At 39.9% G+C, this 19,066-nt stretch overlaps 1 protein-coding gene across 3 annotated transcripts in view; it reads left to right on the plus strand.

Moving 5' to 3' along the window:
- Positions 1-19,066, plus strand: part of FGD5 (FYVE, RhoGEF and PH domain containing 5) — a 105,628-nt gene that overhangs the window by 65,876 nt on the left and 20,686 nt on the right. For all 3 annotated transcript variants that reach the window (XM_048068795.2, XM_048068786.2, XM_048068783.2), the window contains 5 exons: positions 1,083-1,133; positions 2,667-2,725; positions 10,700-10,771; positions 12,437-12,505; positions 18,787-18,870. In XM_048068795.2, coding sequence (XP_047924752.2) covers positions 1,083-1,133; positions 2,667-2,725; positions 10,700-10,771; positions 12,437-12,505; positions 18,787-18,870 — 335 coding nt within the window. The remainder of the gene's footprint in view (positions 1-1,082; positions 1,134-2,666; positions 2,726-10,699; positions 10,772-12,436; positions 12,506-18,786; positions 18,871-19,066) is intronic.

Consider the following 19,066-nt stretch of genomic DNA (forward strand, 5'->3'; position numbering starts at 1 on the left):
ACAGCCAAAAGGAGTTGCCCACTCAGTTAAATGTCTGTAACCAAGGACAGAGCTTGCAGCTGTAAAAAACACTAAATATTGCCTGATAGCACTGCAAAACCCCTTCCTATCTGCCTGGGTGCAGGCAGACACTTTACTGAATGTATGAGAGAGCCAAGCAGATTTGGGGGCTGCAGGGAGAGAACAGGACCAGAAAGAGGAACGCGTACGGATAGGACATTCAAGGGAATGGATATCCATGAGCATCACAATTCCCAGCTCATGGGCCTGTTTCTTGGATGCAGAATTTAGGAGCTTGGATTAATCAGAGAGATAAGAAAAAAGTATTTCATGATTAGGCTTTAAAAATGGTGGTGCTCATATACTACAGCCATTAAAGGAATAAAGACCCAGACAAAAACATACAGATGATTTATCATAGAATCATAGAATCATTAAAGGTGGAAAAGACCTCCAATATCATCTGGTCCAACCATCCCCCTACCATCAATATCACCCACTAAACCATGTCCCTAAAGTCAAATAGCCCAAATAAAGCTGACAGGTTAAAGGTCTGTAGATGATGCAAAAATAATTCCTGTAAATGCAAGTCCTATTGTTTAGAATGTGATGGAGTTCAGAAGTAATCATTGAACTCTGCATGCACAGAACCACTCTCTTTCTTATATCTACAGAGTTCAAGTAATAAATTTTATATTAATATAGAAAATAGGTCATTATAGCCAACACCATTCATTCAGATGGGAAACTAGAATTCCTGAGAAGAACAGTTATTTGTCAAATGGTGCTACTCAGCAATTCTTTTGGCAGAGAAACCAGGAAATATTATTGTCACTCTGTTTGTTGGTTTATACCTGCCAAATTATGTGGTGAGTCCAAGTCTGAATCAATGCTCTTGCACGGATTCTCAAAGTAGAATGCTGCCGAAGATGTTTCACTTTGGAAAGAGGCAATATAAACTTAATTATTTGGGAATAAAGTGATACAGGACATTAGGATTTTATGTTTTAGCTAATCCAACAACAGATTATATGGGTCTGAATTCTAATTATTGGATGTCTGTGTTTGATTATTTTCTACAGATTACTTGAATAATCTTTGTCCTGATTCTACAGAGTATGAAGCTACACAAGGTAAAATGAAATGGGTAGAACAAAAATTCTGCTTCACTAACTCTGGTTCTAAAGAGGTGCAGGATCTGTATTGCAAAGATATAGAACAGGTTTATTTTCAAGATTTTGTATTTATAGGTTAGATGTAAGGTCTACAAGAACTTAACTACTAATGTAGATGAATTATGTAGGTCAAGAATGCTATCTTTTTTTCTCAGTGAAATATGTGGGCTTCCAATAGTTTTGACATGATGAACTTACAGAAGAAATGATCTTGTATATAAGCATGGTGCTGACGTTGTACTTCAGCCTCAGCCACCTGGAAAATCCTAGTCCTCTCTGGCTCCACCCATGCTTGGCCTGGTCATTGTAAAGCCAGTTGAGATTGGTCCACCCACTTGTTTGTATATCATTATCCTGGGTATGCCTGATGTTCTCTCAGAACTTTGAAGACACACAGGTTTGAAACGTGTATCTGTCTTCTGTATTCCTTAAGTCTAAGTAAACTTGAAAGACATTACATAAAAATCTGTTCTGCTCAATCAAGAATAAATCCAGATGTTCAGTTGCTAACACCATCTTTCCCACCACATCAGATGGATAAAGCAGAAGTGTCTTACTCCCACTGAAGTCAAAGGGAGGTTTAGCCTGGGCTTGAGTGGGAATAGCTTCCAGGATGAAATAAGAATAGCATTGTATTAATGAAACCAGTGCACCTCCTTGTCATAGTGAATGTGAATACAAAGCAACTCACAGCAAGAAGGTCTAAGATTGACTAAGGGTCATTCTGTTCTGGCCAAGAGTAGTATCTCGTGCAAAATTTTGGACCCTTGTCACTGACAATGATTATAGCTATAGCAGTAATTTAAACAGAGTCAGGGCAGACATTCAAGCCCTGTAGCCACATTTGCCTATCTTGTTTGTCCTTAGCATACTTGTCACATTTCTGGACAGCAACGGCTAGCATGCTCCCAGATTAAGCTTGGAAATGGGTAGGATGCCCTGTTCCACAGGAGAAAATGAGATCTGAGATAAGGATCTAAACTATGTTATGCCATTGCCGTCAGTGCCAGCAAACATGTCCAGGCCTGGGCTTTTTGCCAGTGGAGAATCCAGATGTTAACTTATGTCACACATGTCAGTCAGAAAGGGATGGCCTGTCCTCTCCCTTGGTAGTAAGGGGAAACAAGCCACCTTGACTGCCATGCTGTTAGATGGTTGAAGCTGGATTACATGAATCTCTCTCTACCACAAGCTCCAAATGTCAAAAATCTGCAACTAGAAAACATTACAAAAAGATTTTGTGCTTAAAAGGAACCTCATGAGCTCTCTTGGTCAACACAAGCATGATGCAGAGCTTTGCACAACAGGATGACTCTTCTGGGTCCTAAATTTGCTGGGCAGTTGCATCCTGGTGGTGCCAAAATATTTAAGGAGCTGCTGCTGCTGTGGGGTTGTTTTTTTATTAAAGATGTCCTTGTAAACAGAAAGGATTGGGGTTATTTTCCTCCTCTCTCATATTATTTGTGGTCTTTGCTTTGCTTCACCCCTCAGCTGCCTTATTCATTGTTTCTGAAATCACGGACCGAGCCAACGAGAGCATGCTCCAAGGGGTGAGTCCTATCATGATGCACTCTCTCCTAATCAATAGTGTTTTTTTCTGCACATCTGATGAAATGTATCTGTTAAATTCTGAAACCTCCTCCAGGGTGAATCTCAAAAGTTTATATAGGTCTGGCTTAGAGCACTGCAGATATGGAGCAGGTCTATGCCCTTTAGTGCAGCTGTACAAGATGTAAGTCACAGTAGCAAGCAGCACAAAGTTTTTCTTCCTCTTAGGATTTCCAAAATGACATATGGTGCAATGAAGTGAGAGACGGGAATTTTCATGGTTCTATTATTAGTCTGGGATGGTTTTAGATATGAAATGCTGAAGATATCAAAAATGTGCTGTCAAAGATACATTCTGAGCTCATTTACGTAAGTTTTCTACCATTCTGGAATCCCGTTTTACTTCAGAAGAATTGGTCTGGGCTTATAGTCTTGCAAATGTTCAAACAGTCAAATAGACTGTCTACGACTTTCATAGGTTACAGCTCATATCTAAATTTAGATACAGATATCTAAATAAGTTATGTAGTTCACCAAAAAAATGAACAGTTCCAATAAGTTCACTGTGACTTACTAATGCCTCTTGCATGATATTAGAGTCCTAATTTACAGGCAAAGGTAGCCTGCACATAGCTAGTCTTATGACTATTTGTTTCCAAGGATCTAGGTCTGATTTTTAGGTAAGGTGACAAGAGTTTTGCTATTGACATTAGTAAGAAGCAGTGTTAGGAGGCATAGAGACAGCAGAGAGATTGTCAGACACAGGATGCAGAAGAATCCAGAGGAATCTAACTTGGTGGACATCCAGATGCTATCATAACTAAAGGCAGTGTCTTTCATTTTGTTATACTATCCACCCACACCTGCAGCTAAATTCTCTCCTGAGATGTTTGCAGAACTTCAACTTCAGTTGCACAGACCTAGCATCCAGCTGAAGTAGTTAGTGAAAAGTACCTACAGCGATCATAGTCTATGAAATGTTGAGCGACAGTCATAGTAGAGCCCGAAATTTCAAAACTACCATCTTCAAGCAGTTCTTTTCAAGGCATTTAGTTTGATTGCCAAGCAGTGCATGTAGTTGCTCTGGAAGATGTCAACCATTATGTGGTTTGTGTTCAACACCATGAATGTTAGAGAACAAAGAACCTAATTCCAGGCATCCTGCATTTCACCCAATAATGAGCGGTTACACTGAAGCATTTCTTTCTCAAAAAGTGACTCTCTTAAGTATTTTGTCATTGCATTGAGTCACAGCAATTCCAAGTGATGGGGAATGCATCATATCTTTTGGGAAGCTGTCCACATTTTATTACTCACTTGAACATTTCTGACTTTAACATCCTGCATTGGGATTTGGTTGTGCCTTTGCTAAATTAGAGGTCTCTGGCTTTGCAAACACCCTTCCTATGGTTAATTACAGTTGGCAGTCAAGTCACTTCATTATTTCATTTACTGAGCAGAAAGAGGGTAGTTAATAATCACTGAGACACCAAAACACAAAATCCAAGGGACAAAGAGGAAAAACACCTAAGCATTAATGTGAACACGGGGAAGAAATGCAATGAAATATCAACCCACCTTAGTAAGAATTTGTTTTCAGGTAGGATTTTAAAGTTGAAAGAATGAATGCACAGGAACTGATAGGGAAAGACATATGCTGGGGGGCCACCATGGCCACATACCAGCACTTCTGGCTCAGCATGCTTCCTTTAATGCCTTTGCCTTCTGTATGGGGAATGGAGGCACTGGGTGAGGCAGTGAATTCAGACTGCGTGACATGGTAAAAATGTAGTAGGTCAACTTGATGAAGGATGTTCTTTGCAGCAGCTCAGGAGGTAAAAATGAAAGAGTCTCAAAGTCCAGGGTGCCCTTCAACTTTTAAAACTGAAGCTTTCATGCTCTGTTCAGAGAAGTAGAAGCATCTGCTTGCAGCAGATGAACCCAAGAGCCAAGAATGTCAACTTTTGCTCACATCTGAACATCCCTGCTGTGCAGGTTTAAAATCCGTGTCTCTGATATGTGTGCCAAGGTCATAAATGCAGCCCATGTGTTCACAGGCTGTTTTAGAGCACCGAGTTCAGTGATGATCTCCTCATGGCCAGAGACAGGAAAAAAAAATCTTGTAATGTTTGTATCAGAAAGGGATAAGTTGTAGTTAAAACTATTTATTATTTCCTGAATAGGGAAACCTGTCTTCATGGATCTGCCTCTTTCCCCTTCTGTTAGCTAGAAACTGAGATCAAGGTTCTGAACCTGCTTCTCCTGAAGTCTTTGGCAAAATTACCACAGATCAACGTGAAGCCCAACTAGTAGATTTCTTTTCAGATCTACATTATTACTCAATGCAAACTTCAAAAAAGCTTGGACCTACTGATTAGGTTTAAGTCCATTAAGTCCATTTCCGCTTTTCTGTTTCAGGTTTCACCCCACACTGTCCTGCTGCATGTAGCTCAGAACACATTTCCCCTTCACACAGTAATGTCAGCCCAATTGCTGTGTTAATGTGGTTCCATGACAATCCAAAACCTTCCAAGCCTTCCTTTAAAGACAGCACTTCTTTTACTTCTCCTGATTGCTACGGAAAAGTTCCAAATGTGAGCCGTATGTAAACAAAGCAGCACACTCTGCTTCAGCAAGCAGGCAGCATGAACACCTTTGATAAGTGTAAACTCTTAGCTACTCTTGATGTCTTTGGTTATTTACTCTCAAGTTTATTTAAAGACACTTTAGCTCTCAGTACAAACTATTTTGGCATCAGCCATTATGGTAGGTAGGATGGGGACAAAAGTTGGCAGAGAAATTTTTGCAGATGAAAAGGTAGGTGCATTACAGCCAAACAAAATGGTGAAGAAGGAAAGGAGAGAGAAAGAAGCATAGCAGAAAAGCAAGATGCATGGAAATGATGTTTTATACAGACTGTTTCCAAGATGTTCAACAATAATCAATAGTTAATTACTATATAAACACTACACTGTTACCAAGTCAAAGGAACACATGTAGATTACAGGGAGGATGTGGTCTGACAAGCTTAAATTTTAACATAAAAAGAAACGTAATCTGGCCACTTTACAGATTGACTCTGAAACCATGCACTTACTGAGCAAAGGTTTCAACAGATTTGATTTTCTATCTCCTCAGGGAAAGAATTTACAGTTGTACTTTCCATTAATAAATAAATAATCATTTGTACCAATATAACAAATAGTTCATCATAAAACTGAGATCTCAGGACAAGTTTCCACAGTAATCTCAGAGCTTTAAGGGATACCTATATTAGAGGCTGAGAAATGCAAGAACTCAATTCCTATCAGTTCCACATCTTTTTCTGACACCTCAGCTTCTTTAAATTTTGTTCAAATACATGGAAGATTTGTATGGATATTTTTTTCTGAAGTTACATGTTTACATAAGTGGACAAAATCAGATATCCATTGCATATTGCACTGAAGTCAATGGAGTTATCTTACTGGTGAAAATAGTCATGAAAGTTCGAATTCTGTTTTTGCTGTACCATGGTCTTTGACTTAAACCAAATATCCCAATTTTGGATTTTACCTAAATTCTGTTCCTTACTTCTGTTCTAGGCACCTCACAAGCCATGCAGGAAGGAAATTCGGTAGTAAGCAAAAGTTGTCAAAGGGACAAATAGAGATTCCTTGATGTCTATGGCTAAGGAACATACAGCTTCATTTGAAGTGGTAGTGGTTAGCTTGCAGCTCTTCCATATTTTGAGGGAAAGACTTACATTTGCTGTGTTGCATTACTGTGCAATGATTTTATGCTTTCATTTGAAGAACATCACCATATCCTCTTGAGTTTTACAGATGCAATAGACTTTATAATAATTGCTATTAATAATGACTGTGTTGGAAAAAAATCATCACACATTCCACATTGATTTCTATACTTCATTTTTTCATATCATCAGAGCACATCTGCTCTTTTTGAAGCTATGGCCTGGAAGAGATGAAATAAATTTTCCTTTTTTTTTCCCATCTGTGCGAATGCTGTGGGTTTTGTGAAGAGGTCTGTTCATGAGAATCATAATTCAGTATTCTGTTAAATCAGAGATTGTCCTCCTGAATTAATATCCCGTACATAAAATCCATAACCAGCAATTCCGTTCTTTCTCTCAGATTTTCAAAAATGCAAAGAATTTAAAAAGCGACTCTAATTACAGAGCAAACTGAACAATGTCAGTCAATATAGAACATTAATAACTTGGCGTATACCCAGCTGATGTTCTAAGTAATAATTCAGATTTGACATGTACATGGAAAGAGGAAGATTTCTGCTGCCATTTATTAACTCATCAAACTACAGTCCAAAAATCTGACAGGAACACTGAACTATTATCTATGTTTTCTGCGGAATATCAAAGATTCATTATTAGCTTTTTTGTTTTATAATAACGTTACAGCAGTTTTTCCCCTTGGAAGTATTAACCCAGGATTTTCAGATACTTTGTTATATTAGCTATCTCCATAGCATTTTTATCAAGTAGAAAAATATTATTTGCAATTTATAGATGTATAAACAGAGGCATAAGGCATATTATCACCACATAGTACTAAGTATATCTGTAACTCTAGGAGACATTCACTACTTGAACTAAACAGGGTTTGCATTAATCTCTGAAATTCTACCACCTGTTAGAGGCCCTGAGATGCTGAGAGCTGTAAATCATTGTTGCTATTAACAGCTGGTGAATTTCTTGGGGATGCAGCGCCCCTTCATAGACACAATGAAAATATGTACCTTGCCTCATGGAAGTTGCAGTCCACTGCTAAGCTGTTTAGAGAAGGATTTCAGTCACCCCACATCTTCAGTACTAAGTGGGTGGAGCTTTGTCTTCATTTTTGAATCATCGCTTGTGGAGGGTATTTGAAAGGAGAATGATCAGAGTTTTGAGCAAAATGAAGAAAACTATATAAAGAGTTTTTTAGGGAACCATAAGAAAACTATGTCCTCCTCAGCTTCCTACATTTCCAGATAAATCACAGTCCTTCAGATGTGATGGTCATTTGACTTCCTACAGGAAATGAGTTTGATAAATCTCTGTCCATTTCCTGGTGAACATGTGTCTATATTGCAAAAGTCATCATTATTACAGGCACCTCTACCAGAAGTCCTAAGAGAAGCTGCGGTGTGTTTGATCTGCAGCAACTGAGATCTCCCCTCACTCTTGTAGAAACCCCAATGAGTAGTACTAACACTTGCTGGGAGTGTGCTCACAAGAAGGCACTGCTTTTTCTGGATATGAAGTGGGGTTGAGTGTGCCCTCAGCAAGTTTGCTGACAACACCAACCTGTGAGGGAAGGGATGCCACCTAGAGGACCCTGGACAGGCTTGAGAGGTTGGCCTGTATGAACTTAGTGAGATTCAAACAAGGTCACGTGCAAGGTCCTGCATCTGGGTTGGGGCAAACCCAAGCACAAATACAGATTGGGTGGAGAATGGATTGAAAGCAGCCCTGAGGAGAAGGACCTGGGGGTGTTGGTGGATAAGAAGCTCAGCATGAGGCAGCAATGTGCACTTGTAGCCCACAAAGCCAACCATACCCTGGGCTGCATCAAAAGCAGCATGGCCAGCAGGGCAAGGGAGGGGATTCTGTCCTTCTACTCTGCTCTTGTGAGACCCACCGGGAGCACTGCGTTCAGCTCTGGGGTCCCCAGCACAAGAAGAACATGGAGCTATTAAAACGAATCCAGAGGAGGACCACAAAGATGATCAAGATGCTGGAGCACCTCTCCTATGAAGACAGGCTGAGGAAGTTGGGGTTGTTCAACCTGGAGAAGAGAAGGCTACAGGGAGGCCTTACAGCGAGTGGCCTTACAGTGCCTAAAGGGAGCTGCAGGAAAGCTGGGGATGAACTCTTTGTCAGGGAATGTGGTGATAGGACAAGGGGCAACAGCTTTAAACTAAGAGAGAGTAGACTTAGATTAGGTATTAGGAAGAAATTCTTTAATCAGAGTTTCTGAGGCACTGGCATAGGCGGCCCAGAGGAGCTGTGGATGCCCCATGCCTGGAAGTGTCCAAGGCCAGGCTGCCTGGGGCTTTGAGCAGCCTGGTGTGGTAGGAGGTGTCTCTGCCCATGGAAGGGGGTTTGGAATTAGATGATCTTTAAGGTCCTTTCCAACCCAAACCATTCTATGAAGAATGGGGCTCCATTATGGAAGCTGTCAATTTGACAAGTTTTGCAAGGGCTAAAATACCCTTTAGTTATGGGAAAGTCCTTTGCAATCTTCTTTTGCAAATGTCAGCTGTCTTATGATCCCTGGTGTTTCCTGTGCTCTGATATTAGTTTATATATCTGATATTATATATATATATCATATATATATTATATATATATATGATATATATAACTGATATTAGTTTATATATCGTTTCCATTTTGCTAGCCTATATTATTTTTGAAGTGACCTAAAAAATTCCATTTGTTAGTTTCTGCATTGCAAAAGAGATACTTGATGGCTGAAAGTGTTGAAAGTGTGTCAACTGCCAGTTATATTGCATGGTCACGATGCAGCCCTGAGCTACTCAAGGCTTGTAGGTGTTTCAATGTGTTTAGTATGTGGTTTCTGAACCTAATATCATATTTAACAAGTGTAATATTTCTTCAGAGCAGTAACATACACGGGCGTTTCAGGCTTATCTCAAAAAGCAAGCTGAGATAGCTACATTAATTGATAGATGAAATCCAGCATATATTAGCCTTGACAGACCATCATGCTGATATGGACATGCTCCTTCTGTTATCTGTGATAGCTTTCTTAATTAGCTGATTCTATAGACACCACTGATTTGTATCAATCAGGCAGATATATCCTTGATTACATTGTTCAATCTATAGAGTCTAACTAAGCCCAGGGATAACTTAAGGACAGTCAATGGAGCACAGGTAAACAAACTGTTATCTGCCATAGCAGAAAACAGTTGTCAAGGGCTTCCAGGTAATGAAGGTATATCAAATGTGGTCCTTAGTCTGTAGTTTTTCTGTGTATGTAACTGAGGATTTAGGACACAGTGGCTAACTCGGACAAGAGAGACATAACTTTTAGACATATTCTAGTGATTGCTGCAGTGCAGCCCATTCTACTCTCTGGACTAGATAAAACCACGGCCGAATCCTATGTACAAGCATGGGTTTTAGCAGCATTAACTACTAAGTGGAAGGAGATTTGAAAAGACTACCAAGATTTCATAGATACAGACCCCGCTTCTATCCAATACCATCTTTTCATGAGAGCAGAAGCTTAGTTAGATTAAATTTATTTACCGTCTTTATAGATAAATTCATGCCACGTGCCAGTGCCCACTGTCTGTGCTCTCAAGTCAAGTAGGCAGTTAGTAGCATCAGAGTTTGATAATGGGCTTCCTGATCTTTGCAAAGCATCAAAAAAGAGATGCAACTGTATTGCCTGCTTACTAGTTAAGCTTCCAGATTCCCTAGTGCAAAGCCACTAATCTGTTAGCACAGAATATAAACCTCCAGATAATCCTAGCAATGATCTTCTTGTATCAAATCATGCTTTGGATTATCTATGTCATGCCACTAACGAACAAGCCTTTGGAGCAAATATTATACTTTGTCTCTGTTTCCAGTTTACTGGTTGCAAGAGAAAGAAAGTCAGCAAAGAGACCAATGTATAAATACTGCATGGAGTAAGCAGGCTCTTTTGAAAGTGAACTGAGGTACAGAGGAAGTGTTAAAGAAGTATCAAAGGTGACAGGAGTGTAGAAGGCCACAGCAGATGTGAATGCAGGCGATGAGGTTTCATAAAACTTATGAGGCTGGAAGAAGACTTTCTGCACCTAAATTCCATGAGCTCAATTCTCTCTGAAACCCACTTCTGTAATATCACTTTAATGTATTTGAGAAATAAAATGGTGAGGAGGGTTGAGGGAGGGTTTGCCTGCTTTTCTAAAAGTAATCACCATGTGGTCTCCTAAACGTTGTTTCTCTCTCTTAGGAAAACCTGCAGAAGCTGGTACACATTGAGTACAGTGTGAGGGGGCAGAGGGGCCTCCTCCAGCCAGGAAGGGTGAGTACTGCAGGCAGACCTATGCTGATAAGGACATTGTTTCCGGCCAGCTTTATCTCTGCCTCTGTGGATGGCCAGATTTCAGACGTCTACAGGTGTTGTTTACTGACCCGCTGTGATAAGAGTTGTAGCACTGGTTTATGTAAAAAGCCATCACTCTGGTAGTGTTCAGGAGCACTGCATGCTGAGAGCCTTGCACTTGCAAAGACAGGCATTAGCTGTTTCTACACAGAGCGGCCATTTGATTTTTCACTCCAACTGTCCTCAGTCACCCCATGTAGCGTGTTTTGGAGGAGCTGCTGTTTTCCTTCTTACATATTTTTGTTGAAAGGTTTGAAATACGACCAGAAATTGCTTACAGCCTGGAAAGGCTCAAATTTTTTTGGGTAGGTTAGATCCCTAAATCAGGGGAAATTACCTATTTTCAATTTTCTATTCTTACCATTCTGCAGTGGTGCTTTTCATAGAATCACAGAATCATTAAGGTTGGAAAAGATCTCCATGATCATCTGGTCCAACCATCCCCCTACCACCAATGTCACCCACTAAACCATGTCTCTAAGCACCAGGTCTAGCCTTTCCTTGAACACCCCCAGGGACGGTGACTCCACCACCTCCCTGGGCAACCTGCTCCAATGCCCGACTGCTCTTTCTGAGAAGAAACCTCCTAATTCCCAGCCGGAACTTGCAACTTTTAATGCAAGACATCACTTTTAAGCAACACATGAACAGAAAGTGGGGAAGTATATAGCTGTGTCTTGCCATTCACACCAAATACAAATTTATCCTCCTTTCTTTCCAACCTTTCCAGTTTTCTCAGGCCCAACCTACCTCTACACTTGAAAAGATTTATTTCTAGAGTTCTGCAACCCTAAATTCCCCTTCAGCCCACTACTGTCCTTAACAAAGCTCATGAAGAAATTTTCAAGGCATGCATACTCCTAGTATGTGAATCCTCATCAACCAAACATTGCAATGATCCTCTTATTTTTTCTCCAACATCAGTATCCTCATTTGTCCTTGTCAAGTAGCGAATTAATAAATTCTGCAAACCTCAGTGCAGCTCTAGAATAGAAGATTACACCAGATCCTGCTCTCCATTAGAAAAGAGTAGATGTCTGTAAATCCACTGCTGCTTTAATTATTTTAGACCTTTTCAAATGTTATTGAAATTAAGTTTGAGTATGCTGTTTTAGCTGGTTACATGTACAGTCCTGTTTACACACATAGTAACAATATGGACAGACAAGGTATGCTTGCAAATATACACAGGTTTAGTGTAGGCATAGTATGTATGTGAAAAGGTTTCAGCATTTCTTTTTGGTTCGTCTATTTTTCATAATCAGAGGATGAGTTCTTTTCTGAAGCCCATTAAATGTTACTTTTGAAATCTGTGACAGTCTCTTTGCAGTCCATGGTACAGACGCAGTGGGCTGAGTACTGCCTGGTGTCTGACACATGGGTTTCCGAGTCATTCAGTACTGATACAAATGCAAGCCATAAAGTCAGGCTAGAAGCAGATGTTGAGGTATCCATCTGTTACTATGCTGATGAAAGCAGTTAAGAGTGCCTCCTTCTACATGAGGAATGTTGTCTTTTCTCAGTAAGTTTCAGAATGCAGTCTCAGGATTACAAGTTGTTTTTTTTTCTTTTTTTTCCTTTTAGGTCTTTGTGAAAGAGGGAACACTGATGAAAGTCTCTGGGAAAAACAAGCACCCTCGGCATTTGTTCTTGGTAGGATTTCTTTCATATTTCTTTCATATTTTTACTATCTCTTTCATATCTTCTCCTGTGCTTACACATCTGTAAACCAGAGAAGAAATTTCAGGGCTGCGAGTCATTTAATTCTAAGCAGTGATGTGGTAAGCGGGTTTCTGTTGCTAACAGGACACAGAAGACTGTAGCCTCTTTCACACATGTACTTGTATGCCCTGCATATAAGAATAAGTGCTGTGCAGCCCTCCATTTGTACCACAGCTCCATTCAGCCTTGACTAGGCCATAATTCTGCAAAGGAGAGTTCAGGTTTCCAAGGTGCTTGGGAGGAATACTTTCAACAATTAAGTCTCATACTTAAAAATCTACCTCTAAGGCCTTAGGAGATCTTATCAGAACCAATAGAGAACACTACTGGTAAAGTTTAGGAAAGCTGTCTTTGGGTGAGTTTTGTATCCTTGAAACTCTAGGGCTGGGTTTTAGCTCCTGATATCCATGTCTTTTTAAATTACTTGATAATTGTGTGCACCACCTGGGTATAGTCCCTCTGAACACATATCTCCAGTTCTCTGTTGATTGAAGCAGCAGTTTTCGATGAGGGTTTGCAAAATTCTTCTAAGATAGTTAAGAAAAATTAACCAGTTATCAGTTACTGGAAAATTTTAAGTATTCACAAATCAAAAGAGATGAAAACCCACCATTTTGGAGATCTGCTGTTAACACCCATGTTTTCCTTTTTACTTTATACACTACATTGGGCTGTATACACTACATTGAGACTCCATGCTCCTGAGCATTGTTCTCAACTTTGCAGGTAGCTTATTGTATAACGACAGTTACTTTTATGCTTTTATCTGTATGAAGGGGAAAATAATATTTGCCTGTCATAGGATTTTGTGATGCTTACCTGTTAACGTTTGAAAAATTCTTTAGAATTTTAGAGATTTTAGAATTCCTCCCTAGAAAAGCACCATAAAGTACTGAGCCTTACTGCTGGAATTAACATCAAAGTACTTGTTTGCAGACTTCCTTTTAAAATAAGGGGGTTACATGTCTGGAATACATACTTGCTGTGGCCTCTGTAAGTGCTGACAGCGTTTCACCCTGGGATCATTGTGAGAAGGAGAGATGGTTTATAATAGAAGGCATACATTTTGCCATTAATTCTTCTTATTTTTTCCTCTTACCAACATTTTCTACTTGTACATGAGCAGGATGGTGAAAATGCAGGAAACAGAACCAGTGTGGAATGTGGTAATTCCTGCATTAACATCTGAATGGTTTTGCATTATCTCCTAACACTGTGAAGTCTCTGTTATGCCACCACCACTCAAGTGTTTAATGGACTATTCAGTCTATGAATACATTAAGATAACTACTGCACAACTCTACCAACATATTCCATCTTTGCATGTAGCACCTTTGCTACAGCAGTCTTAAGGCCCCCACCATCCATCACTGCTGACACCTTTTTGTAACAGCTAAGATCTGCATGAACATATCCTTCCCTTTGCCAGTACATCTAGCCTAACCCATGTGCTGTCTTGATTCAGATGTCCAAGGGAAAGAAAAACACACACAAACCTCCAAGACTAGAATAACCCTCTAAATATTGTCTCTTAAAACCTACATTTGTTTAAATCCTTCATATTCTAAGGACCGTATCTAAATCCTTTGAAGACCTGGTAAAATACGGGTAGGATAAGAATTTACCCTGAAGTATTTATCAAAAAACTTTCACACTGTTTTTTTTGGTTTTTTTTTTGTAATTATATATATATAGTTTTATGATGCTTCAGTTGCCACTCCAAAAGATTATCAGATGTGAGTAAGTACAGGTGTGGTTTGGTTTAGATCTGGATGAAATAAGTGTTTACCTTAGCTATCCAAAACATTTTTACATTAACACCGTTTTCTAAATTCTTTGTAATGAACTTTGTCTATAGCTGAGTCAAGCCCAAGACCACGAGAAAATTTCAGCGGAAGAGTATACATTGAAGGATAAGTCTGAGAATTTAGCCCCTAAACATCTCAAGAGATGAGCCCATCCAACTAAAGTTGTAGTTAGAATGCACCATAAAAATTGGGTGTGTGCCAAACTCTTCTTTGGCCTTTGCATTCAGGTTGTGCATTGGTGGTATGCAAACTTGTGCTCTGAATATATAAGGAGAGTTGTATATCTGTGCACAGGTCCTATATGCATGAGTGTGTAGCGCATGCGTTTAGGGGCTTTTGAGGTGTACACTGTGTGTATCACAAGTTTACTTGAGCTGACTGTTTTGTGCAGGCTGATGATATTGTTGAATGTGGTGTTTCCTGGCAGGATGTTTGGTGAGCTTTGCTGGGCGCCTGTTTCCTGAGTCCAGTCTCTGTTTACAAGGATGTTGAGGCCTCTTTGCAGTGCAGTATGGGGCTGCTGATGCTGGCAGGCCCCTGACTGCCCCCCAGCCACAGAACTTTGCAACTCAGACACTGTCTCTTATCTCACCCTTCCAAGAATTCCTCTACAAAGACAGCTTGTGCTGCAAGTGGGGTGTGGGAAGCTGCTATCAAATGGGAGATTGTCTAATGCGCTAGCCAGCAGGGCTGGAGCATAGGGGAGGTTTCTGAGTCAGAGCCTGGAAAATGCAGCCCCACCACACGTTCAGGCTGCTCCACTGACACTCAGAGGATGTTTAACACTTGAATTGAACAGCACAGGGTTCACAATGAACTATCCTTTAAAATATTCAGAAAAAAACAAACATGGTAGGAGCTTTTAGACACAAAGTGCACTACATACAGGTACCAGCCATTCAGCACAGCATAAGCTTGTTTGGATCATTAAATTTGAACACCATAAATTAGACAATTTGGTCTGACATCTAATTCTACTGGGTTCCCATTACAACAGAGGGAATTATAAAAAGAAGGAGAAAAAACATTAAGAGAAAAAAGAAAAGAGCAGAAATATCCCTCTTTGTGTTATGTTTTGAGGACTGTGTGTGCATGTGGTAGTGCAGAAAAGGGGTATTTGCTCCTATAGCAATATGTATACAGTTTGGGAATCCCAGCTGTTCCAAAACTTTTCTGGCAAAGTGTGTAAAACCCAAGAACTTCTGGGAACTACTTGGGGGTTCTGTCAAGCTGTCAAGCTCTTCCGCCACAGATTCCTGAGGGACTGCAAGATAGGATTATATCACATTCCTCACAGGGAACAGTGTGCAGCACGAAGCAGGAGGATGCATGAGCCCCAGCTACTCAAGCTAGTTCTGTGTATACCATTCATATAGCCACCACTCAGGTCTCCAGTGTAGACGTGGCAAAGGAGACAGCAGCGAGTGCAAACCCTTTCTTCATGAAAATCTGCATGCTTTGCCTAGTAAGCTTTGAAATATTTGTCATAATTTCATTGTGACAAGCTGTGGCTGGTGAGATTGCAATTAGAATCACAGCCTACCTGTGCAAAATATACTGTGCAAAAAAGCAGAAGGAGGTAAAAAGCCTCTGCTGGGCAATTATAAAACAAAGTCATCACTAATGTTTAATAAAATCTTGGGATATTGATTTGAGCTGCCATGACAATGGTGGGCACCAAGATTTCTTTCTTAATCAACAGTAATGAAAGGATGAGCTGCTTTGTAAAGAAACACAGAACTTTTTAAATAAATAAGTTAAGTGGGGTTTTCTGTCCAAGAAACCCAGTAGCACATTATACCAGAATCCTAAAGATCTCTCTTAGGATTTCACTTTCTTGGGCTTAGTGCTCATAATTAGTTACCTTTTCTAGTGGTTTGAAACAAGTCTCAAGTACTGGCACCTACAACTGCTTTACAGTGAGGTTTACATTTGCTCAGGTTTTCCTAGCTTAGCCTCGTAGATGCTCAGAGTTCAGCAGGTTGAGATGAATTTTCTGTTTATGGATAGCTGTAATTAAACTAGGAATCATCATGTGGTCAGTACTGTGCAGGCGTCACTGAGCTGGTTGGACTAATGTTAGCAGGGAAGGTAAATTATGGAGCAGTAAGCAAATGGCATAAAAATACAGTGACAAGCCATTTGTCACCCTGTTCTAAGGAAATTCTATTGTTTTGTTGCAAAGGAGTAACTATTCCACTTTAGACTAGACAGAGACTAGAGTCTGAGATGCCTTTTCTGACTTGATAGTATGTTTTAATACCCTCAGTTTAAAAGTGTTATATTAAAAGAGCTTTAAATTCTGCATCAATTATAACTTACTAGAAGGCCACAGAGAACTGAACCCTAGAGTGGCCAATGGAGGAAAGCTTGGGAGTCTTTTTGCTAAAAATAATGGAGAACCAAATCTTTCTTTTTTTTTTCTCCACTAAGCAATGTATAATAGATGAAAATCAAATAGTTTATTTAATCTTAGGGATGCCTATATAACCCTTTCGCTTATCATCCTTTAATTTTAACTTATATAAAATCCTAAATAAAAAGAAACACCATTTGAATCAAAAAATAAAACTTCCTTTTCAAAATGTTAGAATGAAATATTTCATAATTTTCCACAACAATATTAGTTGATCTTACTCGTTAAAATCAATTCAATTTTAAAAAGAGTAAAATTTGAGGTAAGATGTTTTAGAGAAAGTCACTCCAGTGTATTTTTCCCCACATTAGTGGCAATGTGCATTTTAAAGATGGGCAGCTAATGCACGGAAACTTGATTTGCTGCTTAACGAACTGGTACCCATGAGTTAGCTCATGACCCCTAACAAAGGCAACAATTTTGCTGTTAACTTCAAGGTGATAAAGATATATCCCATGTCATTTTTCTTTAACTACTATTACTGCTCTGTAAGAAAGCTGAATTATGACCTACTAAGAAAACATCCATAAGGCTCTACTTCCATTTTTTTTTCAGACAAGCGAGTGAATGAAAATCTCACAACAACAGTTTTAGGCAGTCGGGCAGTGATAGCAAGACCCCAACAATTCCAGTCATAAAGGATATGTTATTTTATTGCCAAATTTAAAAAATGACATGTATTCTACATAAATAGGTCATGTTCACAATCTGGTTGGACAGGCTGCCAACACAAGACAAGGGGGACTCCTGTGTTCAATTTTCAATGATTCTTTAGTTTTCTTCCTTCTTCTTAGCCTCTCCCTTTATTATAGTTTTCCTTCCAAAATGCAATACTATTAGCATCCAATTGGCTACCTTAAAATGTCCTTGCCGCAAAGGAATCCAAGTGAAGCTGGTTTCTTTTTACTTTAACTTCTCTTCAGAATTTCTGCATTTAAGACATGTTGTCTCTGGCATCACACAGTATTACCTGTGCCTTGCGACTTATGCATATTGGTATTGATGTGAGAGAAAGAAAACAACAGAACATGATCTGCTCGTTCAAGTAAAGCAGAGAATGCAAGCATGCAAGCGTTACCTTAGCAATGTTGAGGCCCACTGACACAGCTTTTCCTTCTGGTAGCATGGGAAGGAGAGGCCAGCAAAGACCTGCCAGGTCCAGTTCCACTGTTTCATTTATTTGTTTGCTGGCACAGAGGCAAAAGGCTGCAATAATGTCTATTAAGATAGGCAAACAGCAGAGAAGATCTGATCCTATTCTGTATGAAGCTGTCTAATAAACATGCCAAGAACTGTGAGAACTAGGGAGAAATTTGGGGTGTTGAGTTACAGATGTTTTTTTCCTCATAAAATTAAAAAAAATGTTTCTAATTTTGCCATCCCATGGTCTCTGCTGTGGCACATGGACCCAGCAATGTTGTTGTGTGTCTGGGAGAATTCTGCTAGCAGAGAAGTCTGGTTACTTCTCTCAAATATCCAAACCGTTCCTCCCTGAATCATTCCTCCAGACCCTGACAACTCTCCTACCTCCACTTCCTTTTTGCCCTGAAAACAGAAGTCCATGAAACCCAGCCCTACCCACCACAGCTTCGCTGTCTTGGGGGCAGAGTCAGAGCATCAGCATCCTGGGCAGTTAGTTGGTATTGCCAGGTAATAAATGCAGAGCCTGTCTTCCCAACTTGAACACAGCACTGCCCTTAAAACAAGCATCTGTTTCACCCAAGCTGAATAAGAAGGGGGCTGAATATCTACTTGCTTAGCCATTAGCAGCTTCAAAAATGGGAAGGAATCAAAGTCCTGGATCCAGACTCCCCAGAGCTCTCTGTAAATGCAGGTCTTGACCTAAGCTGTGCAGCTTGGGCTTGTCTGTAGCAACAATCCTGACAGTTCATCAAGTTACTGCTTGTTCTGGGTATCCCCCCCAGGAGTAATAGTCAGGCCTGCAAACCGTATTGCAAATTATTGATTTTGTCTTTCTCTTCATGTAGATGAATGATGTTCTGCTGTATACATATCCCCAAAAGGATGGCAAATACCGACTGAAAAACACATTGGCTGTGTCAAGCATGAAGGTAATGCCTTATCTGTATTATAGGCTAGAATCAAAGTTGTACAGTGAGCAGTTAGTGCTTTGCTGGTTTATGTCTCATTTCCAGTTCATGGCAAGGGGAGAGAAGGAATGGACCTGCTATCAGGGGATTCCATTCATTGCCTCTTCCAGGAGATAGAAGGAAAAATAATATAAACATAACATTATCTATAAGGTTG

Source organism: Anser cygnoides, chromosome 10, assembly GCF_040182565.1.
Source record: "Anser cygnoides isolate HZ-2024a breed goose chromosome 10, Taihu_goose_T2T_genome, whole genome shotgun sequence".
Lineage (NCBI taxonomy): Eukaryota > Metazoa > Chordata > Aves > Anseriformes > Anatidae > Anser > Anser cygnoides.